At 38.3% G+C, this 24,461-nt stretch overlaps 1 protein-coding gene across 1 annotated transcript in view; it reads right to left on the bottom strand.

Moving 5' to 3' along the window:
• The window catches only part of cpne9 (copine family member IX), a gene marked incomplete at both ends in the record, with an annotated part of 30,154 nt that overhangs the window by 2,053 nt on the left and 3,640 nt on the right, over positions 1-24,461 (bottom strand). The window contains 14 exons of the mRNA XM_079477453.1: positions 1,833-1,960; positions 2,145-2,326; positions 2,539-2,585; positions 3,622-3,683; positions 3,789-3,842; positions 4,467-4,542; positions 4,753-4,794; positions 6,160-6,264; positions 6,495-6,598; positions 8,505-8,568; positions 18,223-18,299; positions 19,081-19,120; positions 19,852-19,955; positions 22,480-22,526. Of these exons, the coding sequence (XP_079333579.1) occupies positions 1,833-1,960; positions 2,145-2,326; positions 2,539-2,585; positions 3,622-3,683; positions 3,789-3,842; positions 4,467-4,542; positions 4,753-4,794; positions 6,160-6,264; positions 6,495-6,598; positions 8,505-8,568; positions 18,223-18,299; positions 19,081-19,120; positions 19,852-19,955; positions 22,480-22,526 (1,132 nt within the window). The remainder of the gene's footprint in view (positions 1-1,832; positions 1,961-2,144; positions 2,327-2,538; positions 2,586-3,621; positions 3,684-3,788; positions 3,843-4,466; positions 4,543-4,752; positions 4,795-6,159; positions 6,265-6,494; positions 6,599-8,504; positions 8,569-18,222; positions 18,300-19,080; positions 19,121-19,851; positions 19,956-22,479; positions 22,527-24,461) is intronic.

Raw genomic sequence — 24,461 nt, 5'->3', positions numbered from 1 at the left:
GGTGGTTGCCAGGGGACTGCTGTGTGGTTGCTAAGGGGGTTTTGAGTGGTTTTAGAGCAGGTGGTTGCTTACTGACCCCGAACAAAATATCCCAGGTCAATGATATGACGTTTATTTACATAATACAATGATTTTGTATTATACAACATATATCTCTACATTTGACTTTGTTCGATCGCTCAAGTTATTCATTTCGATTTGTTCTTTAATTTTAATGTCCGCCAAGTTCAAAATGATATGCGACCCTGCATGTAAAAAGCAGGCAAAAGCCACAATCATAGGATGAGATATTGAGCATCAAAGTTTGAGTTCAAGCATTCATTTCATAGAAATTCAAGCATATATTTTCATTAAATGTTCTTTACATTACATACAATGATTTTATGAAGAAAACCGTAAATCACAAAAAATATACTTTAGCTCTGTTTTCACAGGCAGGGTCACATATGTCTGATCCCATAAAGGGTCAGTTCACCCAAAAATAATCTGTCAAGAATTGCTCACCATTAAGTGGTTCCAAACCTGTATACATTTCGTTGCTTGGTTGAACACAAAGAAAGATATCTAGAAGAATGTTAGCGACTGACATGTGTGGGCCATCTTTGACTCCCATAGTAGAAAAAACGTAAATGGTAGTCAAAGGTGCCCCAGAAATTCCTAAAAACGTCTTATTTTAGAAAAATATATACAATAATTTTTCCTACTATCATAGTCAATGATTTCCCAGAAATGTCAGTCGCTAACATTCTTCTGAATATCTTTCTTTATGTTGAACATAATGTATACAGGTTTGCAACAACTTGAGAGACAGTAATTGATGACAGAATGTTCATTTGTGGGTGAACTATCCCTTTCAAGTAATAGAAAACATCAATAAGCACATATCTAACCCAAAATATTGGCAGGGTCACCGAAACAATTCACAAGATCATTGATAACTTAGATTTCACAAAACATTGCAACGGATACCACAAAATCCTTCCTTATCGCTTCATCTTATCTCTCTTCGTGTTTATGATTGAATCTGTCCGAGTCAGGCAAACTCTTATAACCAGCAGCAGATATTGTCTCAGTATAAGCACAGAACACGTGGCTAACAGAGACAGCCGACTCATACCACATCCTAAAACTTGACCACTTCAGTGACGCGCGATCAATGCCTGCCTCCTCCTTAGATTTCTTTACATTGAGAGATTTACTTGGATCTGGAAAGTCCTTGAAAGCGACAAGGGCAATTAAAAGGCCCTCTGACGAAACACCGGCATGCGTCTACAAGGTTTTTGTTATGTTTGTGACGAATGGTACACCGATGTGACGCATTATTAAATGGAATGTGTATAAAAGCTTTATCTTACATTCTTGTTTGTACTTTCGTCTACTCTTAATAGTTTAGTTTCATAGGGTCGTGTTCCTTCTTTATGCATATGACCTCTAATACTGTGTGATCGGCATTGATCGCACAGTGATGTATCAAGGATGGCGTAGACGCTAAATTAGTATTGATTTATAAATGTGTCCGGTCATGTTAATGTGCTCGGGTTTGACATCAAAACCAGACGCCTCCTAAATGATTTCCTTTCGTTTTAATAAAAGCACCAGGACTGTAGTCGGGCAGAAGGTAGAGAGCGGAGCATTAGTCAAGCACAGAATTCTGGAGGAGCACATAAGTGCATTTGTGTGTGGAGAGAGGACAGGCGTAAGAGGGAATAACAAGTGGATAGTGACAGGGAAGAGTTCAGCACGTAAGACGAGGCCACAGAGAGAGACGCAGAGGTTGAGCTGCAGTCCGCCGCTCGACACCGTGTCAAATGCAGGAGAATGGTTTGACTTACTGTGCCACCTGGTTGATGACAGGAGAAAAGTTAGTCGGTCCGTAGAGCTGCACTTTCCTCAGACAGTCGTAATATGCCTCCAGCACGCCTTCGATGCCGACGCAGTTCGCGTTCTCGCAGTCCGAGTTCTACGGGGTGAGAACACATGCATTTGTAAGACTTCCAGAACACATGCATGAGGAATAATTCATATTGATTTAAACTGGCCAAAGGCATTTTTTGTGATATTTAATGCTCCATGTATGCAATGTTAAAAATTGATGGCACTATAGTTTGGGATTAATAATGAATATCATGTGTCGGCATTCTCACCAGGGGAAAGGCATGAGAGATCTTTCCATCAGGTGGGAGTTTGGCTCCAAAGCCGTAAGCGGGGAAGAGTTTGTCACTGTCGTAGTCTTGGATGATTTCCCCTACGGCTTTGAGGGCCATGGCGTACGCATTCAGCTGGTACGGGTTCATGTAGTGGAGCGACGTCGGCTGTGATGGGTTTCCTGCGGTCAGTATGAATCAACATCAGTGTTGCATTCTAAATCTAACACTGCGAAAGCTATACTTCAAACAGTATTTTGTCTTGTTTCCAGTCACAAAAATATATACAACACTGCTTTAGATATTTTCATTGGAATACAAGGCAAAGACTTGGGTATAAAGGTGATACTGTATATGTCTGATCCAGTATTTCAGTCAACGAAGATGATCTTACCATTAGACGCGGTGAAGTCTATAGCCACAGTGAAGTTGAGCTGTGTTCTGTTTTCAAGATAAAGAGAAAACGTTTGACTTCACACTTAAATATATTATCAAAGATGTAGCAGAAAATGTCCATGTGCGATGTTCAGATTTGAGAATTTAAGTATGGCTTGGCAAAAGATTTAGCAAAGCTAACTGAGTCAAGGCCCAGGGGAATGGCTACAAAATAGTACCACAAGATAAAATAAAACCCATATTCCATAATATGCCAAATTTATTTTGTTCAAAGTTTAGTTCACATTTTGGTTTATTGTAACCTGACAGTGCACTAAAAGCTAATTTTGTACAAATATGCCCTTGGATATCACCTTTGGCCCTACTGTACACAGTATACAGTAAACTCATATTTTCTCTGTTTGCTTTAGTTTCTATGTCAAATTCTTTATTATGAATTACATCAACAGCATAATCATTTGAGTGAAAAGTTGAATGAAAAATGGAGTCCCACTAAATACTTATGTCGTCTTTGTGGGTTTATAATAACACAGCTGCATGGATTCCTCCATTTGTGTTAAACCTGATGATACATGTAATCCCATCATGATTTAAGAGCATCTTGTAGGGAAATCTGACCTTTTGTACAAACCTGGTAACATGGTCCAAAATGTCAAAAATGTGCCTAATTGGAACAATGACATGAGACTTGAACTAAAGTGTAAAGAATCATTCTTTAGAATGAATATTTAGCATTTATTTTACATTCTTTCATTGCTATACTATATCATTATCATTATCAGGTAAACATTTTTTTTTATTTTAAATGACAGATTTTCAATGCACTTCAACTATTGGACAAAAATCATTCATCTTTTTACATCGTTTTGAGACATAAATATCAACCATTCCTGTCTTGTTGAATCCACATCAATAACGCTATGAGAAATAAATTCATAAAAAAATAAGTCTGTCCTGAAATCATATCTGGTTTAATTGTTTTTGCCTTAAATAACTAGAATTCCACTGATGGTTTACATAAAGTCACTCTTAAAACAACAAATCGGCCTCTTTCGCTGCCTTATTCATCCAGGCCACTCACCCTCCACGGATGAAGTCCACAAATGTGTACTCTGATTCGACTTTGAAGGACAGAAGTGTTACCTGAAGAGAGAGGAAGAGGGTGAGAGAAAGAGAGAGATAATTGAAGTCATTATGAAAATAAATCGGAGGAAGAAAGCACATGACAGGTAATTCATTCACACGTACCGTGCCAGAATTGACATATTTCTTTTTCCTGCCTTTCTTCTTCGGATTCAAAACCTGAAAGAGACAAAGACGCGCATCAGTATGAATGAAATTATGAATATGACATTACTGAAATGTAGTGACTTTGTAGTTGCAGTTTTTTGACCTTCGTGTGGTTCAAGAAACATGTTTTGGTGTTACATTACTTTCTTTTGCATCGGCAGAGGGCCAAATTCCATCTAACACAACATTACTCGGTGTAAGAGGGAGAAATTGATATTTTTTGCTACTTTTATAATATTGTGCTGTTACAAAAATGAAATCCATTTTATTACATTTTCTGAATTTGGACAGGAATTGTCGTGTTGGCAACATTTATCAAACTCGACCACTGAAGACTATTAATTTTAACTCTTTTATTTCATGTTTACTGATAGAAAACAACATACAAAACATTCTGTATTTGTAAATAAATGGTTTAATTGGACGCACGACCGTATCTTCCGGTCTGTTTCTGCTTATCGGTCTGGCTAGAAATATGTATCAACTTATAAATCTATATTAATATTTTATTGTATATTATTGTATTAAATGACATTAAAACTACTCAACAGTTGATTCTTTGTGGAGGTCCACCAGAAGTTAAGCTTGGGCAAAGATATTAATATTAACAAAATGTTAAAATATATATTTTTTTACCTCATAGACGTTGAATTGGCTTTGTCCACGAGACAGTTCCCTATAGCTGGTGGTAAACTCCCCAATGAAGTCATGGCTAAAAATAAAAAATAAAAAAACATTTATTTCAATGAGCAATATTTTCTTAAAAGAAGTGAATAAGAATGAACACTTTGTGCTATGAATACATTATTTGAATGAAGTCAACTTGCCTTGAGTTATTCTTGATATGAACGGTATAATTTATGTATTCACAAACAATATTTATTACCCACAAGGGAAAAACAAGGTATGAAGAAGAGCGTACCTTCCATCTCTATCCCAGTCGTAAACATCAACCTTCACTGTTCTGGAGAGATTACAAACAAATCAAATCTCGCAGCAAGCAATATCGAAAATTAATTGCAAGACAGCCTGAGTTTTCTCGAAAGGTCAGAAAATGATGGAAGCCTGCCGAGTCTACAGAGCCGGTCCAAAATAATACCAGAGTCGGCCCGGAGACTGCTGGGATTATTCTGACTGCCACGGAGACACAGCTGCTCGACTCCACACCTCACGGCACCGCCGGCCTTGTGTCTCGAATGCACACCTCAAAACTCAAGCCTGAGGAAAATCTTTCCAGTTGTAACAAAAAAACACTTTCCTGTCAGAAAGACGTCTATCAAAATGTCAAACATTACTGAAATGCTGGTGACATAAATACAAAGATGCTGGCTCTCAGAACACACTCGAGAATACAAAGCTTTCACCTTTAATACATCTTTGTTGTGTTTTATTTATATATATATATATAAGTCATATGGTGTATAAGGGATAGTTCACCCCCCCAAAAAATCAGTCATTGTTTATTCACCTTCATGTCATTCAAAACCTGTATAGGAATCTTTCTTCTGTGGAATACAAGAGAAGATATTCTGAGAAATGTTTCAGTGGTTTTGTGTCCCTACAATGGAAGTCGACGAAAGTCAATTGTTTGGTTATCAACGTTTTTCAAAATATCTTCTTTTGTTTCTCAATGACAAGAGTTAAAATATTTGTCACTTTTAATTGAACTATCCCTTTAATATTGTCAATCACTTTTCAAATATAAACAGTGTCTCATTGATCCCATTTTAACATTATATAGTGTTAATGTATTCTATTTTTGAAACACAATAATCAACGGATTTATGAAAAGTTGTTCGAAATCGAAGAGGTTTTAAAATACTGTGTGAGAAAAGGAAAGATGTTCAAAAGGCAGAGAGGGTTCTTGCATTTTGATGAAAGATGACAACATTTTGCCTTTTTTGAGATAACCTGCACAGAAAACCGCTCGAGTTGACTTAAGGAGGCCTGTGATAAACTCCGTATTAAATAAAAATATAAATAAAAAAGGTCTTCGTTTTTATGTAAGATTTCTATGTTTATAAATATAACACTAACTATACATAAAAATGTATTCGTACAGGTCATTATTTTTTTATTCAGACGCCCTCGTAATCTTTTAATAAAAACATTAACTTCCCCTCTCCATCCTCTCTCAGCATGACCTATATCTTCGCCTGGGGGCGGGACTATACCGACTGTCCAATAGCTTGGATTCCAATGATCCATTCGATTCCAGAAGGACAATATCAAGCTCAACCCTACATTTTCTACATTTGAGAATATATGTCACAATATGGAAGAAAACAACACCGCAACTTCTGTTTCATGCCGACTTTTAGAGCCTCACCTGTCGTAGTCTCCATTACAGAGAGCTCGCACTGGGATGGTGAAGGGCTGCCATACGGGATTCAGAGTGTTCTTCACCACTTCAGTTTTGTGACAGATCGTAAATCTACAGGCCAAATCACAGCAGAATATTTTACTTAAATGCAAATCTTTTCGACATATATTGACTTTCCGTGTGAAAATGAATAAAACAAAGTAAATCTCTTCAGGCCATACACGCCAGTTTCCTGAAATTTAAACAAAAGGCCTTGACGTTGCTAGTGCCGGGATGTGGATACAGGACATGATTATGGATTGTAACACCAAAATACTTGTAAGGTGTCCCTCATTACTCACGTGCCGTCTTCATTGCTTCGGTAAAACACTAAGAACGGGTCAGACTTCCCAAAGAAATCCTTCTTATCCAATTTGTTAGCACAGAGCTGCATGGTGGCAATATCCTGTTATAAGACACCTGGGTTACTTTGAGATGCATGTTAGCGGAATATTCCTGGTGTCATCAATAAAAAAACAAGCAAACTACAAACAAAGTGCACTAGCAAACAAATCACTTGAACCTTTGACTCTAGGTTTTCGGTACCAATTCCACACCGAAGCTATTAAATCCCCACAATGCATTTTAATCGGCGGCCCCGGTTAACATCTACCCGTAGCCGAAGTTCAGGACACAACAAAGGCAAAATACTAGGATGGGAAATCAATTCCACCGAGAGGACACACTCTCGTGTTAGAGAACAACGATTGGTTCATACATATTAATGATGAGCGGAGGTCTCCAGAGTTTAGCTATTTATTGGGCTGTTCTCTTCAGGATAACGGTTCTCTTGGGAAGAAGAAGGAAGTCACACATGCAACAGATTTAATTGGAAATTGATGGAGGAGGATGTCTGGAGAGCACTTCTGAAACTATAACCTGGATGACACAGGACAGGCTCATCTGCCTTTTAAAACCTGCGGTCAGTCTCTCATGGGAAGGTTGAAGCTGTATTTGAAGTGAACTCGGTGCTTATACGATGCTTAGAGTCAAACATTTCCTGTAGCTACATAACATTACAAGGACACAGGGGGACAAGATTGAATATATATATATATATATATAGAAAATCTATGGCATTTTAAATTATATTCACATAGTTTTGTGGAATGGCTCAAGGCGCCTGTAACAGGGACATTTTTAGATTATTAAATTACTGAAAGCTATGAATGTAAGTTTTAAAATGGACAGTTCGAAATGATGAAGTGACGAAATAGCGAGCTATTTTACATGTATGTCTGTGTGAGTAAATCTCACATTTGACCCCTGAATCAAAGGGGGAAATTTTTTTTGCGTAAAGAAAACGTGATTCTTTTTTAACCCCAGATGTTTAGCAATGTGACATAAATCTGGGTTTTATGACAGTGGCGTAGCCTGTGCCACCCGTAGTGCCAGCTGCACATGTAAATATTATTTCCTTTTTTGGTCTAAACTTGGGCTACTGTTGTTTTATCACTATATTTGTTTATTTACATTTTAAATTGGGGTACATAAAAAAATGGGGTGTCGTGACCCCAGCATCTTAGGAGACTCTTGCCGCGCATTCTAAACAAATAGAGAATCTTTGACTAAAGCTTGCTAGTTAGCAATAACAACCGTTTTCAGTACGACTCCTGCGGAATAATGAGAACTTTAACTGTAAATTCTGTGTTTATTACTCAACATATACATGTATATACTGTATATATCTTTTGGGGCTTTTATTATTTTATATGCATAGCACATTGGAAGCAGACAAGAGCATGAGGGTAAGAGACAGGGTGCGGGTACTGTCTTTACTGTACTGAATCAAATAATATTACGAATATTTACAATTATTACTACAATGAAGACTTTACAATGTCTACTGTGTAAATACATCATTATGTTTTTGTTTTCATAACAATAATATGAGATTTACTTGCATTAGAACAAGAAGAATGGCAGCGACGTGTTTATTTGTCATGAAATCAACGAGTCAACGGCACAATGAAAAAACACATGCATAAGATTTTTTTATTTTTAACAAAAAACAAAAATTAATCTCTTTATATCAGTGTAAAATATAATTTTTGCATTTTCATGACTGGCAAGATCTCCACATGCATATTTGAATGACTCATTTTTTGAAATGCAGAGAGACGATTGTGGATTAACATGGTAAAGCTAGGTAGTAATTTTCCGTTTCCAGTCTCTCTGTACCTGATTTTAGCAAAAAGAGGAACAAAAAGTATTTCACCTCTGATATTTAAATACAGTGCCTTAGGCATTGATAAAAGGTACTGTAGAGTCAGGCTGTGTGTGCGTGTGTGTGCGCACAGTCTTGTACTGACCCGGCAATTGCTAAGTTCCTCAGCTGTGAAGATAATGTTCCCGCATTTCTTCCCTGGAATGCCCCTAGAGAAAGACAGATAAATGCTTTTAAACTTTTGATAAAATATGGGGTAATGTTTTAAAGACAAGAGTTCAGTCAGGCCCAAGCCAGAGTTATAAGCACACTGCAAGCCCACTCAAAATCAGGACAAATGAGACGACTCTGTTTTTTGTGTTTTTTCTGCCTTTAAGAGCTTTCCGCTGAACAATTCGATTGCACTGGTGGTAATGGCGGACCACTTGAGTCGGTGAATAGCCCACATCAAACCCCTGAAAAGAACATGATTCACTTGAAATGAGGCAAAGTATATAGAACGGGGGAGACTGGTGATGAGTGTTAGTCAGGAAAAAACATTGCATTTCATGAACTGTGATCCGCCCTGTTAAAACTCATGTTGTAGTTATCTATTGTCCCCCAGGTCAGCTTAGACACTTCTTGGAGGAGTTGGATGCGCTACTATCATCCTTCCCTGAGGATGGTACTCCTCTGGTGGTACTTGGAGACTTCAACATCCACCCTGAAAACAGACAACTTTAACAACCTCACTGCATCGTTTGACCTCAAGCAAGTTCCCACTTCAGCAACCCATAAGTCTTGTAATAAACTAGATCTTATACCTCACTCATCTCCTCGAGGCCATCTCTCCATCGGTTGTTCCTGCTCTGACCCATATTTTTAACTCGAATCTCACCACTGGTACATTTCCCACGGTCTTCAAAGAGGCCTGTATTACCCTGCTACTGAAGACACTCTTAATCCTGCACTGTTAGATAAATACAGACCGATATCTCTCCTCCCCTTCACAGCCAAAACTCTTGAGCACATTGTATATAACCAGCTCTCCTCCTTTCTCAAGCAGAAGAACCTCCTGGACAGCGACGGGTATGGTTTCCACCGAGACTGCGCTGCTCTAGGTCATTGAAGTCCTGAGACTGGCAGGAGCAACCTCAAACTCCTCTGTAGTCATCCTACTGGATCTATCTGCTGCCTTTGACTCTTATAACCACCACATCCTCCTGTCGACCCTCAAGGCTATGGGTGTCTATGGAATGGTGCTACAATAGCTCAGGTCTTACCTCTCAGGTCATTTAGAGTATTCTGGAGAGGTGAGGTCTCGGAGTCCCAACATCTTAATAAAGTGGTGCCTCAGCGCTCAGTGCTTGGACCGTTGCTATTTTCCGTATACATGACATCCCTAGCTTCTGTCATTCGGAAAAAGGCTTTCCTATCATTGGCAAGAGTGGTATTCAATGAACCGAAGAGAGCACACGTCACTCCTCTCTTCATTAAGTTACACTGGCTCCCTTACACTGGCTATAGTCGCTCACATCAGATGCAGACTTATGTACCCACCAGATCCCTTTGGCCTGCAAACGAACAACGTCTTGTAGTGCCATCCCAAAAAGGGAAAAAAACTCTCACGTACCTTCTCTGGATCGGTTCCACATTTGTGGAATGATCTGCCCGCTGCTACAAGATCAGCAGAATCTGGAGCAATCTTTAAGAATTGGCTGAGACTCAACTCTCTTCCGTCAACACCTGACCATTCAGTTCTGACTTCTCAGTTCTCTTTACTACTCGTTCTATAATTCTTTTTGGGATAAAAGTGTCTGCTATCAGGAAAGAGATACCGCAGCATCAGAACGGACTATTTGACAGCTTCTTTCCCCAAGCAGTCAGACTCTTAAACTCTTGACTGCCACAATCTACTCGTCAGCACTGCCCTTTATCCCCCACTAGCATGCACAACAAACAAAAACTCTAACACAGTCAGACGAATTTACTTAGTGTAATACCACCAGAGGGGGGGACTCAAGTCACAATTTTCAGGACTTGCTTGATTGAAGTAAGAAAATGACTTGACTTTGACTCGAGAGCAAGTGACTTGAGACTTGACTTAAAGTGGAAGACTCGACAACTTTTATTAAAATGAAATAAAGCAATAACAATCATTTTAAAAATAATTATTGTGAATAAAGAAGATTTGCCAGATGCAAAGTACAACCACAATGTCAAATTTCATCCGACATTTCAAGAACCACAAGGAAAGGTAAGTAAGTAATTTTAATTAGAAATGTGATCATCGATCATCACTGATCGTCTCATCTCATAAGTAGATGTATTGGGGAATTTGTCTATTACAGTGGCGTAGCCCGAATTTTAATGTTGGGGGGCATCTTAAAATGAAAGAGCTTCTCTTTATTACATGTAGTCTAATGTCTATATTAAATGTGCGCATTTTCAAGTGTTTGTGTGGACTGCGTGTGGAAGCTGAATAGCCGCTCGCTTATACTGCATGACAGGCTGAAATGGACGTGCCGGTGGGATCACTTGCACTTAAAAAACTCTTTAAAAACAAATATTCTCAGATTATATATGTATGAAACATGCATATTGCGCGTCCACCACAGAGATGAAGATAAAGCATCATAACTTCATCACTATGCTACATTAACATACATTTTATTTATATTCTGCCGAAATGAAAAAGATCCGTTCATTTTGATTTACGAGATTCAAGATCGAAGTCAATAAAATGATCCGAGATTCCCATCACTAGATGTAAATTCCCTATACTGTGCCCTATAATGGACAACACAAGTATTACAGCACCATATATATTAAACATATAACAGGCAGATTTTCAGTCACAATACTTTTTATAAGGTACAAGTATTTCCGTTTCTGTGTCTATGGTAACATATGAAAATATGTGACTGCTGGAACCAAGCTTTGAGCACATGCATCGGCAAGTGATCATCACTTAAAATTAATTGATTTTCATTTGTAAAATTGACTTGACTTGCTCGATTTGTCTAAACTGTGACTTGAGATTTGACTCGAGACTTGATGGTTAAGAATTGAGACTTGCTTGGACTTGACAATGTGACTTGTCCCGATACGTACCAATCACTGTACACTACACACATTGTGTGTACATTTGCTGCTGTGTAGTTATGTGTAAATCATCTGTCATTATTATGTGTACACTACACACATTGTATACATTTGCTGATGTATAGTTATGTAAATGTTGTACTATGGTTAAACACCTGTACAGTTATGTTTATTGTGTAAACATGTACAGGAAAATGTCTATTGTAGTATTGTAATTCTTTGTGACTTATCTGTCAAACTGCCATGTTGCCATGTATTGTCACTCAACACCATGTTGAGTGACAATAAAGGGATTATATTTGATTTGATTTAAATGTAAACTGTACGTACGTGCGTGCGTGTAAATAACATGCAATGATGTAAGACCAAGAAAGACCATTTCTTATTAAATTCAGAAATAAAAATAGAAGATCGATTCGAGCTTTAAAGATCACATTCGTCTGCATGGCCACAGACTCTTTTTCATTATGTTTAAACCACATTCTAAGTGGTCTCATGCCATCGTACCACGTGATTGGCTAAAATCACATTTCCATGGGAACAAATATCACCACAAGAGTTCAGTGGCAGGATTTCCCTGATACTTTCAAACAGCTTTTCGACGCTCCATTTATGTGCCGACACACGTTCACATATTGATCACCTAAATCCAGTTAAAGCTCAAAGATGCCAGTAGGACTTGAAACCGGAGGATCTCCTTAAGACAGACAGGCTGCCCACCACACATCTCAACCCACAACATCTCTCCGGAGACGCATGTCAGATCCAGACATGCAGGTAGGACTCAATGAAGCACATCTGCTATGGAGAAGGCCAGAGGTGACACGAATGCAGAAAATGACTCTCGGCTGTGGGAAACGTTTTATCATGTTATGTCCAGTTGCCTGAGCTTCGACGAATATAATTATATAACCGCTTTAAAAAAAAAATTACAACAGGGGAATCATTTCGCATTAAAATGTCTCCATCATTGTGTAAACGTGTATTTATTTACCCCCATGTCATTCAAAACCTGTATAAGTGTTGTTCTATTGTGGAACACAAAAGAAGATATTTTGAGAAATGTCTACGTGGCTTTGTTTCCATTTGATGGAAGTCGAGGAGTTCCAATATTATTTAGTTACCAACATTCTTCAAAATATCTTCTTTATTGTTCTTCGGAAGAAAGAAAACCACACAAGGTGGTTGTGAATGACACGAGGTGAACAAATGATGAGAGAATTTTGTTTTTTATATATTTAGCATTATACTATGCATTGCATGCTATGCGATGAGAATGAACAAAAGTTTCATTTTTGGTTGACATTATGCAGTTGAATGTTACACATTTTTCAAAAGGTTTTCTTAAAAACAACCTTTTCGATATTGAAATGGCATGCCATACTCAAGAATAACCTGAGAACAAACAAATCGTAAATAACAATGAAAGGATAAAAGCAGACTACAGCACAAGGACGTCTTACAAGTGGACTCACACAAAGACCAAGTAGAGTGTCTGAAGGGTTCAAGTCTAGCCCGAGACACACTCTCATCATGCTCAAGGTCACGTTTGGCTCATTGCAACCATCGACTCATTACTCCGTACTAGCCAATGTGCAACTCAAGACAGCTGTCAGTGTCGCTAACTCTAGCATTCAATTTCCTGCTGCTATGGAAACAACTTATGGAGGTGAGCCGAGAAGGTTTTCAGCCCCAGCTTGTGCTGCGAATGAGGGTTCCATCGCTGCTACTGTAGCACTCACAAAAGAACAGAAAGTTCCACCGCTGTAAGTAATACTGAAATATAAAGAAAGGCAGATCAAATAAAACCACTGAATGACAGCAGGGAAATGAATGAAGATATAAATGAATCACTTTTATGAAAGACATTTAACATTGAGAAAGAAAGTCTTAATTGGATTAAGAATGACTTGAATATCTTCCTTTCAGTTGTGCCACAAAATTCACGGTCACACAAGCAAATATTCTTTCTTTCGAGCCGAGCTGTCACCTCTCTAACGCGGCATATCTGACAGACGGAACAAAAGCGTAGAGATTTTATCAAACCCCCCAGTTTTAGTGTGTCACTGCCAAAAACATCCCTGCATGTGTAATCGAAGTCCTGTGCAGCCCAGATAAATCTGAGAACGGAGAATTCTAAGCTGAACCTCTGTTGCTGAACACAGAACGTACGACACCGCTGTAAATGTGCCATGAATGAAAAAAAGGAGAGATTCCTCAATATCAATACATAAGAGATTAAGTTCAGATTTGTAGCTTCAAATAAACTGAATTTCCATTTACAGTATGTACATAAATTAAGAGTAACAGCACAGCACTCTTAAACAAGCTAATAAATCTGAAATATAATTCACGTCCTTATATTATTGCTGTTGCCTGGCGTTGTGCATAACAACAGCCCTTAACCATTAAGGGCTTACGTAAAATTACACCACCTTTCTTGGCTTATTGCTATAATTTTTTATTCAGTCCTCGTGGCTCCTCGACCCGAATGCAGATGTGACAAAATCCTGAAACGCTGTTCATGTAGACAAAATGGTCTCATCCACATAATGGTCTCTCATAAGGGCAAATTACATGAATTTGAAAAGATTCAAGCTTCTAAAAATATAGTTTGAGAGACCTGTACGTTCTATTATACACTGCGTTGTTGAAGCACGCTGCGGGTACAGCCATGGGAACACGCGCAAGAGAATGAGTAAGCGGCCCAATTAGACCAAAATGGTGAGGATTTTCGAGCGTTCGCATTAACGCTGTTTGGTTTGGTCAGGTTAATTGCTGTCAAAATTTCCCTGCTCCCGACAGCACTCAAAGCACTAAAGCATATTGCAAAAGTGCATATCGGAGCAATTATAAAGCAGATAAATGTCTGCCGAAAAGGGACTCTGGCAATGCGAAATGTATCTGAAGTCCGTGATCCAAATAAGGACTGCGATCATGTGACCTGATTATGCATAATGAATTTTAAAGGCCACGCTGTGTTTACAGGTCTCCTAGCTGACGGATTCAACGCACACACACACATCCGGGTCGAGAATCAAGAACTGTGCTTAACTTCTACGCCTGTGGTTCCATGACTGAGCCCTCTTAATAAACCAGAGACTCATTTGAAGGTCAAACGTAACAGATGTGTCCACCCTTAAAAAAGATCTTGAGATAAGCTCAACCCTCACAATTACCTACTAAAATAATATCATCACTCGAATACATAATAAACACAGTACAGGTGACTTCAGACTTAAAAATGTTCAGAATACTGTATCCTCACACAAGCCAAAAGGAATTGCACGGCCAGAAATAAAAAAGTTCTCTGATCATATATAATAACTTTTTTTTCTGTTGGAGGCGCAGGTGCACTCAGGGCGTGTCCAAGTCCACTTTTGCTAGTTTAGCGACGGGGAAACGGTCGGCGCACACGGCGCATGATCCAAACGGGTTGTCCTGATTCTCTTTTTTTTAGGCGTAACGTGCTGTAAACCAATCAGAGTCTCATCTCTCATTCCATTTAAGAGCCAGTTGCATCTGTTAGGTTAAAGCGCGCGAGCAGACCATCTACAGGACAAGCCGGATTATATCTTTATGTACACAACAATACTTTTTTACATTGTAATCCATTTATTACTAGCAAAAACTCTTGCGCCGGGTGTACAATAGGGCCCCAAATCTTTAGTGACAAGTGAGAAAAAAAGGCGAAAAACTTAAGTTACTGACATGCTGCCATACATTTACATATTTCTTTTCAATATCGCTAAATAAGTTGCAAATATGAATAGTTATTATTTTACACCCCTATTGTTTTGCCCCAAAACTCACATTTTATTAACTCACTGGAGTCATTCCTTTAATGATGGATGGATGCGATTGGGGGCTTTTTAGGGGCATTTTGAGTGTTGCATGAGATGAAAAAATTGATTATGTAAAATGATTTATTTGTGTTTAGCTAAACAAAGGGAGTCATATACAGAACATATGGCATAAGGGTGAGCTAGTAATGAAAGAATTTAAATTGTTAGGTCAACTGTTCCTTTAGCAAATACTTAATGCATGAATGTTATGCATAATATAATACATTTTTTATTCTAATGTGGTATTAATTACAGAAGTCCAAGCCTGACAAGCGTCGGTAGTGACTTTGGAGTTTTCAGCGGTGTATCTAGACAAACTTCACCCTCATACATCACAATATAAACACGTCACAGCTGCTATGATGAATGTCTCCAGGAATGAAAGGTATTTTTACAGAAAATGTCATGCTTCTTTTCGCCTAATTAGGACCTCAGTGTGTGTGTGTGTGTGTGTGCGTGCGTGCGTGTGTGTGTGGTGGGGTAGAGAGTTAAATTGCAAATTCCCTACGAAACAGATTGATCGAGTGTGTATAAAAACACATGGCCGTAGCATTAGATCATTTGTTTTTCAAGCAGTGACCAATGACAAATTACCCTCCTTCTGATACGTCATTGTTCCTACCCCCATGCAAAACATATTTTTGGAGCTTATTTGAACCCTTTCCGAACCAAAGATTGTGTATAAACCCTCAAAGCTGAAATATTGACATCTCCGTCCTGTTATTTCACAGCCTTTTATGCCTTCTCTCATCTCAAACATTCCTGGACTGAAACCAGGTTGTCTAAAAATATTTTGCTCTGACTGGCTTTAGCAGCATTGAGCCTGACACTATATGGTTCTCATCTAACCACGCACATTTTCTCCAGAAATCCACCACGCTCGCGTGTGGAAATGAGACTGGAGAAAATCAAGCCTGAGGGGGCCGGCAACCCCCAATCCCCCTCCCGGAACATCCCATGGCATCTCCTGTCCTAAGGACTCCCTGGCCTTATCTTGCGAAAAACAGAGGGAATTAGATGTATTTGCCCAAATGCAGTGCTATGTAATTGAAAAGCGACTAGTCTTGGTGGGTTGCCATAGAAACCGGCAGGTAATAAAGTAGTACCTCTTCTTCCACACTTCCACCCCAGTGTGTTACAGTATCTGCCCACTAGCTCTTTAGAGAGACATGCTGACCTACTAAAATATGCCTAGCGCCGCCAACCTCTCTCTTAATCCGCTGCTGTCCTCCTGCACACAGAAGCAGAAAGAGCGACACAAAGGCCAAAAGGAGACGACCTATTTGGTGTTTTTTTCCCCCGTGCTGGGTCACCCTCAGACGCTTCTGCAAAAAGTATCACCGTGCCGTGATATGGAGCGCATTTACGCCTTTCCAGCTCTTCGGGGGGAAAATAAGCTATTAGAAAGAACTTACTGTACAAACAAGTCTTATTAATAGTCACACAGTCTAGCTGTTGCTTCAATATTTTTCATTTTCAAAGGATTTATGGTTGATATTTTGCTTAGGAAAAAGAACACGAATTGTATTCGTTACATTTAAGGCTTGAAATTAAAAAAGGCATAAAACCTACGGTACATGCAAGCGAGAATCATCATTTATCAATATGTTGATATTAATTCTGGATAAATGTGACCAAATCATCTTGAATAAATGTGACCCGGCTACAGTCATTTTAGTGATTTCCTTTTTTCTATACAATCAACCTACATAACAACCTACATGAGGACATTATGTGAAAATATATTATGGATATCTTAAATATTGACTGAGTGAGGCCATATAAAAGATTCAATTCATAAACTAATTAATGGCTGAAATCAATTTCAATAAGTCATTTTGTTATCTCATAATTAGATTCGAAGACTTTTACAGTCTGGGTCACAAATAAAAGTCAAAAAGACAAATATAGACAAACATACCCCAGAAACACATGCAACACATTCACATTGCTCCACATCCAAACCTCACATGTAAAATTCATGTTCTTTTCCATACAGTCAAATGCGAATAAAATCCCTTTGAAGGCATCATCTCTCCCCCATCCTACTTCGTACAACTGAAATAGATCATCGATGTGACCCAGATATGCTGGACAGTGGCAGCTTGTGTTCAAATGCCACAGTATCGAGACGCAGAGTCCTATCCCTCCACCACACAGACGCAAACGTAATTACTGTCTGTTTTTAACCCCGGCCAAAGCTTTCTCATCGGTTCATATTTTCAACAATTCTAAATTGGCAAGGGCACAGAAGGTGCGCTTCTGAGAAAACCCAAACAAGCACTTTCACTGGTTAAAAGCATCGATTTTAGTGGCGTCAAAAGCTAGAGACTGTGAAAGATTTCGAACCACAAGCTGTGCTAAAAAGCTCAATTTATCAAAGCTTTTGTCTCATAATCATTGTGAGGCTACTTACTAAATAAATTAGCTCACTTGGGCCATGAAATGAACTCATGTCTTAGATGTAGTTAAGTCTGAGGCCTGAATAGAAACCCCACAGGCTTTGCAGAATTCTTAAAAGTCGGTTTCCATGGTTTTGTTTCTACTTGAAAAAAAATTGTTCACCTAAAAATGTTCACTAATCACCCTGATGTCGCTTCGAATCTGTATAGCTATATTTCTTATATGAAACACGCAAGGACACTTTTCTATAGTGTGATATTGAATCAGGGTTATTCAAAATGACAAAAAGCAACATAAAGGTATGATACAAGTCATCCAAACTGGATCAGAAGACCACACCAGTCATTTGCACCACCATCATAGTTATCCCACCATTAACATGGCCAAGATATTCCTTAAAAAATTCACCTTTTGCGCTCTACTGTAGAAAGTAAGTCATACAGTTTGGAATGACGTGAGGGTGAGTAAATGATTTAATTTTCATTTTTCTTTAACACCATATCAGGGGTGAAAAATAATCTTAAAACTTACGACAGCACCCGCTCCAGCCGCGCCCCGGTGGACCCAATAATCTCTCCTAGAGTGCAGAAAGTCTGGCCGAGGAATGACTGCGGGAGAGAAAATGATGAAGGTAAATCACACAGTGCTGTGGTTTTCCCGCTCCAAAAACACAAATCAGCAGTGACAGCCCTGTCTGGAAAATCTCAGAAAGAGGGTATGAGGACTCACCTTGGATACAGTATGTCACTGAGTATAAAGACAGGTGAGGTCTGGCTGATGAAACTCTAAGCAATGGAAGGGTGAATCAATGACACGGCAATGCATACAAAAAGCAAGCCCAAGAAATAAAACAATGAAACAAGACAAAGGTACTGACTTTGAGACCTACGACAGACTTTGGTGCGGTTTTGCAGGAGACACATAGGTTGGGGCTTTGAACTCTCCACAAAAAAAAAAACATTTGACAGGAACACACTTTTTGAGAATGAGAAATAAAAACGAACTGCATTCCCTTGACACGTGACATTGGAAATGAGCAAAGGATAATTTATACTCATTTATTTGTACCTTCTGTTGTCCTCATCCATTGTAGCAAAGAAAACATTAAACCAACTTATAATTTTGTCCAGGCAATTGCAGGAATTGCATCATGGTACATTAGCACAGTGGTTCTCAACAGGTTTTGCCTCAGGGGCCAGACACAACGCTGGACATCAACAATGATAAAGATACTCAAAGTGAAATTCCAACAATACACAATTATATGGTTATACGAAATTGTTTATTTTTTGCATTAAGCATTGTCTGCGGACATTTTGGATCACGACCTTCCGGTTGAGAAACACTGAATTAGCATCCATGAAACACCATGAGACAAAGTTTGCTTACATGTTTTGACATGTTTGAGCTTCTGGAGTCCACATTGTATCTGTGTGAAATAAGCAAAAATGATTGAAAAATTCTGTAACATCTATGGTTTGCCAACACAGTCTCACAGCAATTCATAACTATTTTACGAGATGACTAATTCGTATGAATTTTTACAATCTCATTCGTACATTTTAGTATGATTTCACTTCATCATGGTTAGGTTTAGGGGTGGGGTTAGGGGTAAGATTCACCTTGTACAAATTCATACGTATTCGCCACCTTGTAAAGTAGTTACAAATTCTTGTAAGATCTATTTTACAATGTAACAAATAAGTGACGGATCTGCTTTCGCTGCAGTGACATTACAGTGACGTTTTTTGGGTGAACCCTAATGCTTTTTTTCCCAATAATCGCGCGTTTTTGTACGATTCACAAAAGACAAATTCATACGAATTAGCCACATCGTAAAATAGATACAAATCCTATGAGATCCGGCTGGGTTAGCAAACAAAAACTCCTGGTAATTCATAACTTTATAAGTTGCAGCAAAGTAGTGGCGCATTCGTACAATGATTTACAATCTGCTTTCGCTGCATTGACATTACGTTTTGGGTGAACCTGAATGCTTGCGTTTATACTTTTTACTCAATATTTTTATATCGTACGAATGAAAAAAAATTCGCCACCTCGTAAAACAGTACATTACTATATCGCACTTGAAGATCTCAATACTTGATCTTGTGCTTTTTTACTGAAACAAAAGGCGGGATAGAATCATCGTCCACTTACACGTCAAATCGAAGGTTCTGCTTTTCTTCAAATAAGTAATCCAAGACAAATTTCCTCACAAAGTCTGGGTTTAGAGTGTTGTCAATCACTTCTGTTCTACCAAACTAAACAAGAAAGAACAAGTCATCTAAACAGAACAAAGCAATTAAATGACTTCTGCATTATTTTTATTTATTTTCCATAGCAATACTACTGAAAGGTATATGCATACGATCTTCTAGTCCAGTGCAAGCATACATTCTTTAAAAAAATAGTATACCATCCACTCATAATTTAATTCTTTTGCCCTTAAAAAACTCAACACCTCTTTCAGAAACAAAACATTACAGCTGAGATGAACAGAGAGCCAAATAAGGCTGATATAAATTGTTCAATCGTATTGGAAATGTGCACTCTTGTATAAGACCGAATGAAACACTGGTGTGCCAAAAATAATAACAATTGCAATGATCGCATTTCATGATCGCAATCAAAATTACCCGTGTAACTTCCCCCCTTTATGCAGGCTCAGAAACAGCCTGAGCGCTGCGTGAATGTGGGGCAGGAATAGAATCTCACAGTGCGATTCTGAACTCATACAGCTTCCTGCCAACGAACACATCCCTGAAGCAATCAGACAGTAATTCCCATCGGGCAGGAGCTTCGGCGGAGCTCACTGACGGACCAGAGTAATGAACTATTGATTCCTAACTCAGATTCAGAGCCCAAGATCATGTTCTCAACGCCCTAGACACATAATCCCACCTATCAACTTAGTAACCACGCTTTCCATTATCTGCTTCTGGAGGACTTCCTGAAGTCGGTCGGTCATTGACCGACATGTGAAGTCACATGTTGCTACAGTACATTATTGTTTAGGGTCGTAACATTACTAAAGGATGTATACTTGCAACGTTGATACGCATGAAAAATGCCAGGTTCAGATACACAGTACAGTAGCTATATAAAAATTCAGTGAATATTTTATGATGCCATCTGGATATCTCTAGAGAAGTCTAGAACGCCGCATTCCTCAAGTTTCCATAGCGCAACACTCAATGTTAACTTTTATTGGCACTGCAAAAGTATTATTTAAAGGATAGTTTACCCAAAATGTTTTATTTCATCATTCATTCGCCCTCATGTCATTTCAAAGCTGTATGACTTTAATTTTTGTGTAAAAAACTAAACGAATTGAAGAATGTTGTCAACCAAACAATTTTTGACCCCATCGACTTCCATTATAGACACACTGTAAAAATGATTTGTTGTTTTAAGTTACCCGGCTGGCTCAAAATATTTAGTAAATTTAACTTAAAAACATATTCTATATTTTTGTAAATAACGCAAAATTGTAAGGCAGCCTAGTAACTTAATTTTTTAAGTGCACAAAGCCACTTGTGTTCCACAGAATAGAGAAAGTCAAACAGGTTTGAGATGACATAGGGGTATGTACATTACGCAAAAAGTTTGCCTTTTAGGTGAACAATGCCTTTAATTGATTACACTGTATATATTAACTTGTGTACAGTGTATTTCAAATGGTTTACTTCTGGACTTGTCAATACATTTGAGCAGGAGCAACACTTTGAAAAATGCTTCCTGTGTTCCTATTTTTTTCCCAAAGACTTCAAGCAAGCTTTCTGCACAGGCAGTAGATATAGAAGAGGAAAGATGTTATTACATAAGTCCTTGAAAGAAGAAAGAGCAATTGAGTGGTTGACATAACCTGCTCATTTCGCACCCTGTGTGTCAGAAATAGATATAATGTATAGCAATTTTATAACAATACAGCGTATGTCTATATTGTCAAACATGTATAGAGTGAGTAGACAGTTCTAGAACAAAGTACTGCTAAAAGATTATTACTAAATAGAAATTTAAATGTATTAAATGCATTATTAAAAAACATTTAGCTATTTCTATCACATTAACCAATTATTGCATACTATAGTATTTAAAAAAAATCATCAACATTACAATAATGAACAATTCAGTTTTAATGAAACACATTTGATAATAATTTAAATTAAATCATAAGTCAATTTTTTTTTTAAGTGTTATAGTGTTCACGTGGTACTAAAAAGACTAAAGAAAACAACTGCCTGTTGTTGTTTATCCTTCCCTTCATTCAACCCTTTAAAATACCTGTGCAATTATTTTTGCCTCTAAAGACTAAACATTGAATGATCCCTCGTATGTAAATCACTATATTATCACTAAGTAAATAAATAAATGCAAATGTAAACATTTTTATCTCTATTATAAAATATACTCAAATATTTATATCAGTTCTACTATATACTATAATTTTTCAACAACAATTTCAATCTGAAGTCAGTCATGCGGCTCATCTTCAGGACGGTGCCGAGGCGTCTTGGTGCTCAATTGACAATCGTCACGGAACATAAAAGAATAAAAACAGAACATCCACAAAAAGTGGATGAGAAAATATTGACTGATAGATACAGAAACCTGATAATAAACTGACAATTCCAAGAATTTCATGGTGGATATGAAAGCACAACAATGGGCCCCGTCAATATAACTGCTGAATATGTCTGGCCTTTGATCCTGAAACTGCAACAAATGGACCATGATAAATGATATCACAGGGCAAAAAACTAAAGAAAACAAAAGCATACTCACCTCTCTCCACTCTTTGGTACCAATTCCTTGAACGTACAAGACAACCACTGTCAAGAGAAATTGGGACGATTAATAGTCAAAAAGAACAAAATGACCCAGTAAACACACAAATGCTCATCTGAAGCATGGAGTCTTGCAACCCGTGCAGAGTTTCCATAAATAAACCTGATCATTAATTTATGACTCCATTTTACCACCTTAATGACTTGAAGCACCTACTTCATTGGACGTGACCAATCTTGCATTAATTGCAACTCCAAGTGCACTCCAATTGTGAAGCAGCAGGTGCGAGATCTAGCTCATCAATTTCTACATTCAATCATTTAAGAGGAGTCCAAACAGGAAACACTCTGACTAACAAATGGACCGCAACTCCGGGGGTGGTGGTTCGAGTAGATGCCTGCGTCTGCAAGCATTCTTGACAAGACCCCGCATGGTCCAGAAAGCTCTTGAGGAATGCTAAAACTGGGACATTGAACCTTTTCTTTCAAATGTTCTCTCCTCACAGACCTCGATCTAAAAACGAATGTTCACCCAGACCAGCCTGAAACGCGTCGTGTAACCACACCCCCACAAATCTGACTAAGACCGCTCAAATGTAAACGCAAGTAAGGTGGGCGTACCTATAAGTACGATTGCTTTGGAACCTGATGTTTCAAATAGGGTAAGAGGCGTAACATTTCCGTCACACGCTTGCACTATTCCACCAATCACTACGCACTGGTTAACTGGCCAATCATAGCGCACCTCGCTTTTCAGAGCGATGAGTTTTGTAAAACATCCGCGATTTTCAGAGAGGCGGGGCAAAGAGGAGATACAAACAAAAAATGCAGCGTTTTTAACCTTAACTCGTGTATACACATTGCATTACATCTAAAACAGACGATAATATTCGTTTTAGCCGCGTCATATGACTCCTTTAAGAAATGTTAAAAAAAAGATTCAATTGTTTTATTTTTACAATTGCTTTTGCATTAAACAACAATCTATTTATTAATGTGATTAAGTTCAGTATTGCAATAATGAAATCAGTAGTAATCCACTCGGTTTTATAAGAATGAGCCAATATTTCAGAGAAACCAGAGAGAAAATCTATTCATAATGAGCGAGCGACGTACTGTTACTTTTGTGATGCAAATGTTATTTGGAGCAAAGCATTACACATGCACAATTTGGCACGGGAGGAGATGAGACTGACCAAATTCATTACTTTGAAGTCTACAGAAATCTACAGTAACTACGCCGCGCCAAAAAATGTTTAGCGATTTCACATAAACGACACGGAACGATCATCAAGGGACGAAAAGCGTTTCTGGAAGAGCACAGACACCTATTCGGTATGACCTTTGCTAGATCAAGCGAGGAACTGATTTGGAATAAATCTCAGTGTAAATTACGGTAACTCAGACGTCAGTCAAGCGTTTGATTGCTGTGAGCATTAGGGTGCAGGATTAATACGTGTTATCATTTGGGCTCCTCTGACTCGAGCAGGTTTAAGAAAACAAGTTGAAATCAGAGGCTTTTATTTTTATTTTCTGAACTCTGAGATTACTTTTGAAAGGCAAGTGGGCCTTTGATACTTCTAGACAAAGGAGCGGAAAAAAATTAACGCCCTCAGGGTACAATTCTTTCAGAAACGCCTTCTCATACCGAATAGACGTAAATACCGCATCTGAGCCCTTGGAATTCGTTTTCAAGGCAACAGCAAAATTATTCATTTCAATAACATCCATGGCTGTGCGTGTGACATCTGTTGGGAGGAGAAAATGTTGCGTGCTCTCGCTCGGTGTTTGACCCTTCAGAATAATGTAATGTAAAATTATTGCCACATTCATATTACCATTCAAGACGACCGTTTATTACCCTTAAGAATAGTAAATAAATCTCTCTCCGTATGATGATATGCACATTATTCAATCAAGAGAATCACAGAGCTCTTAATATGTAAATGCAAAACCGTGAATTGAGTTGGCTACATTACA

The sequence above is a fragment of the Barbatula barbatula genome (genome assembly GCF_947034865.1).
Source record: "Barbatula barbatula genome assembly, chromosome: 17".
Taxonomy (NCBI): domain Eukaryota; kingdom Metazoa; phylum Chordata; class Actinopteri; order Cypriniformes; family Nemacheilidae; genus Barbatula; species Barbatula barbatula.
The sequence above is the reverse complement of the archived record's forward strand: the minus strand, read 5'-3'. Positions and strand labels throughout refer to the sequence as shown.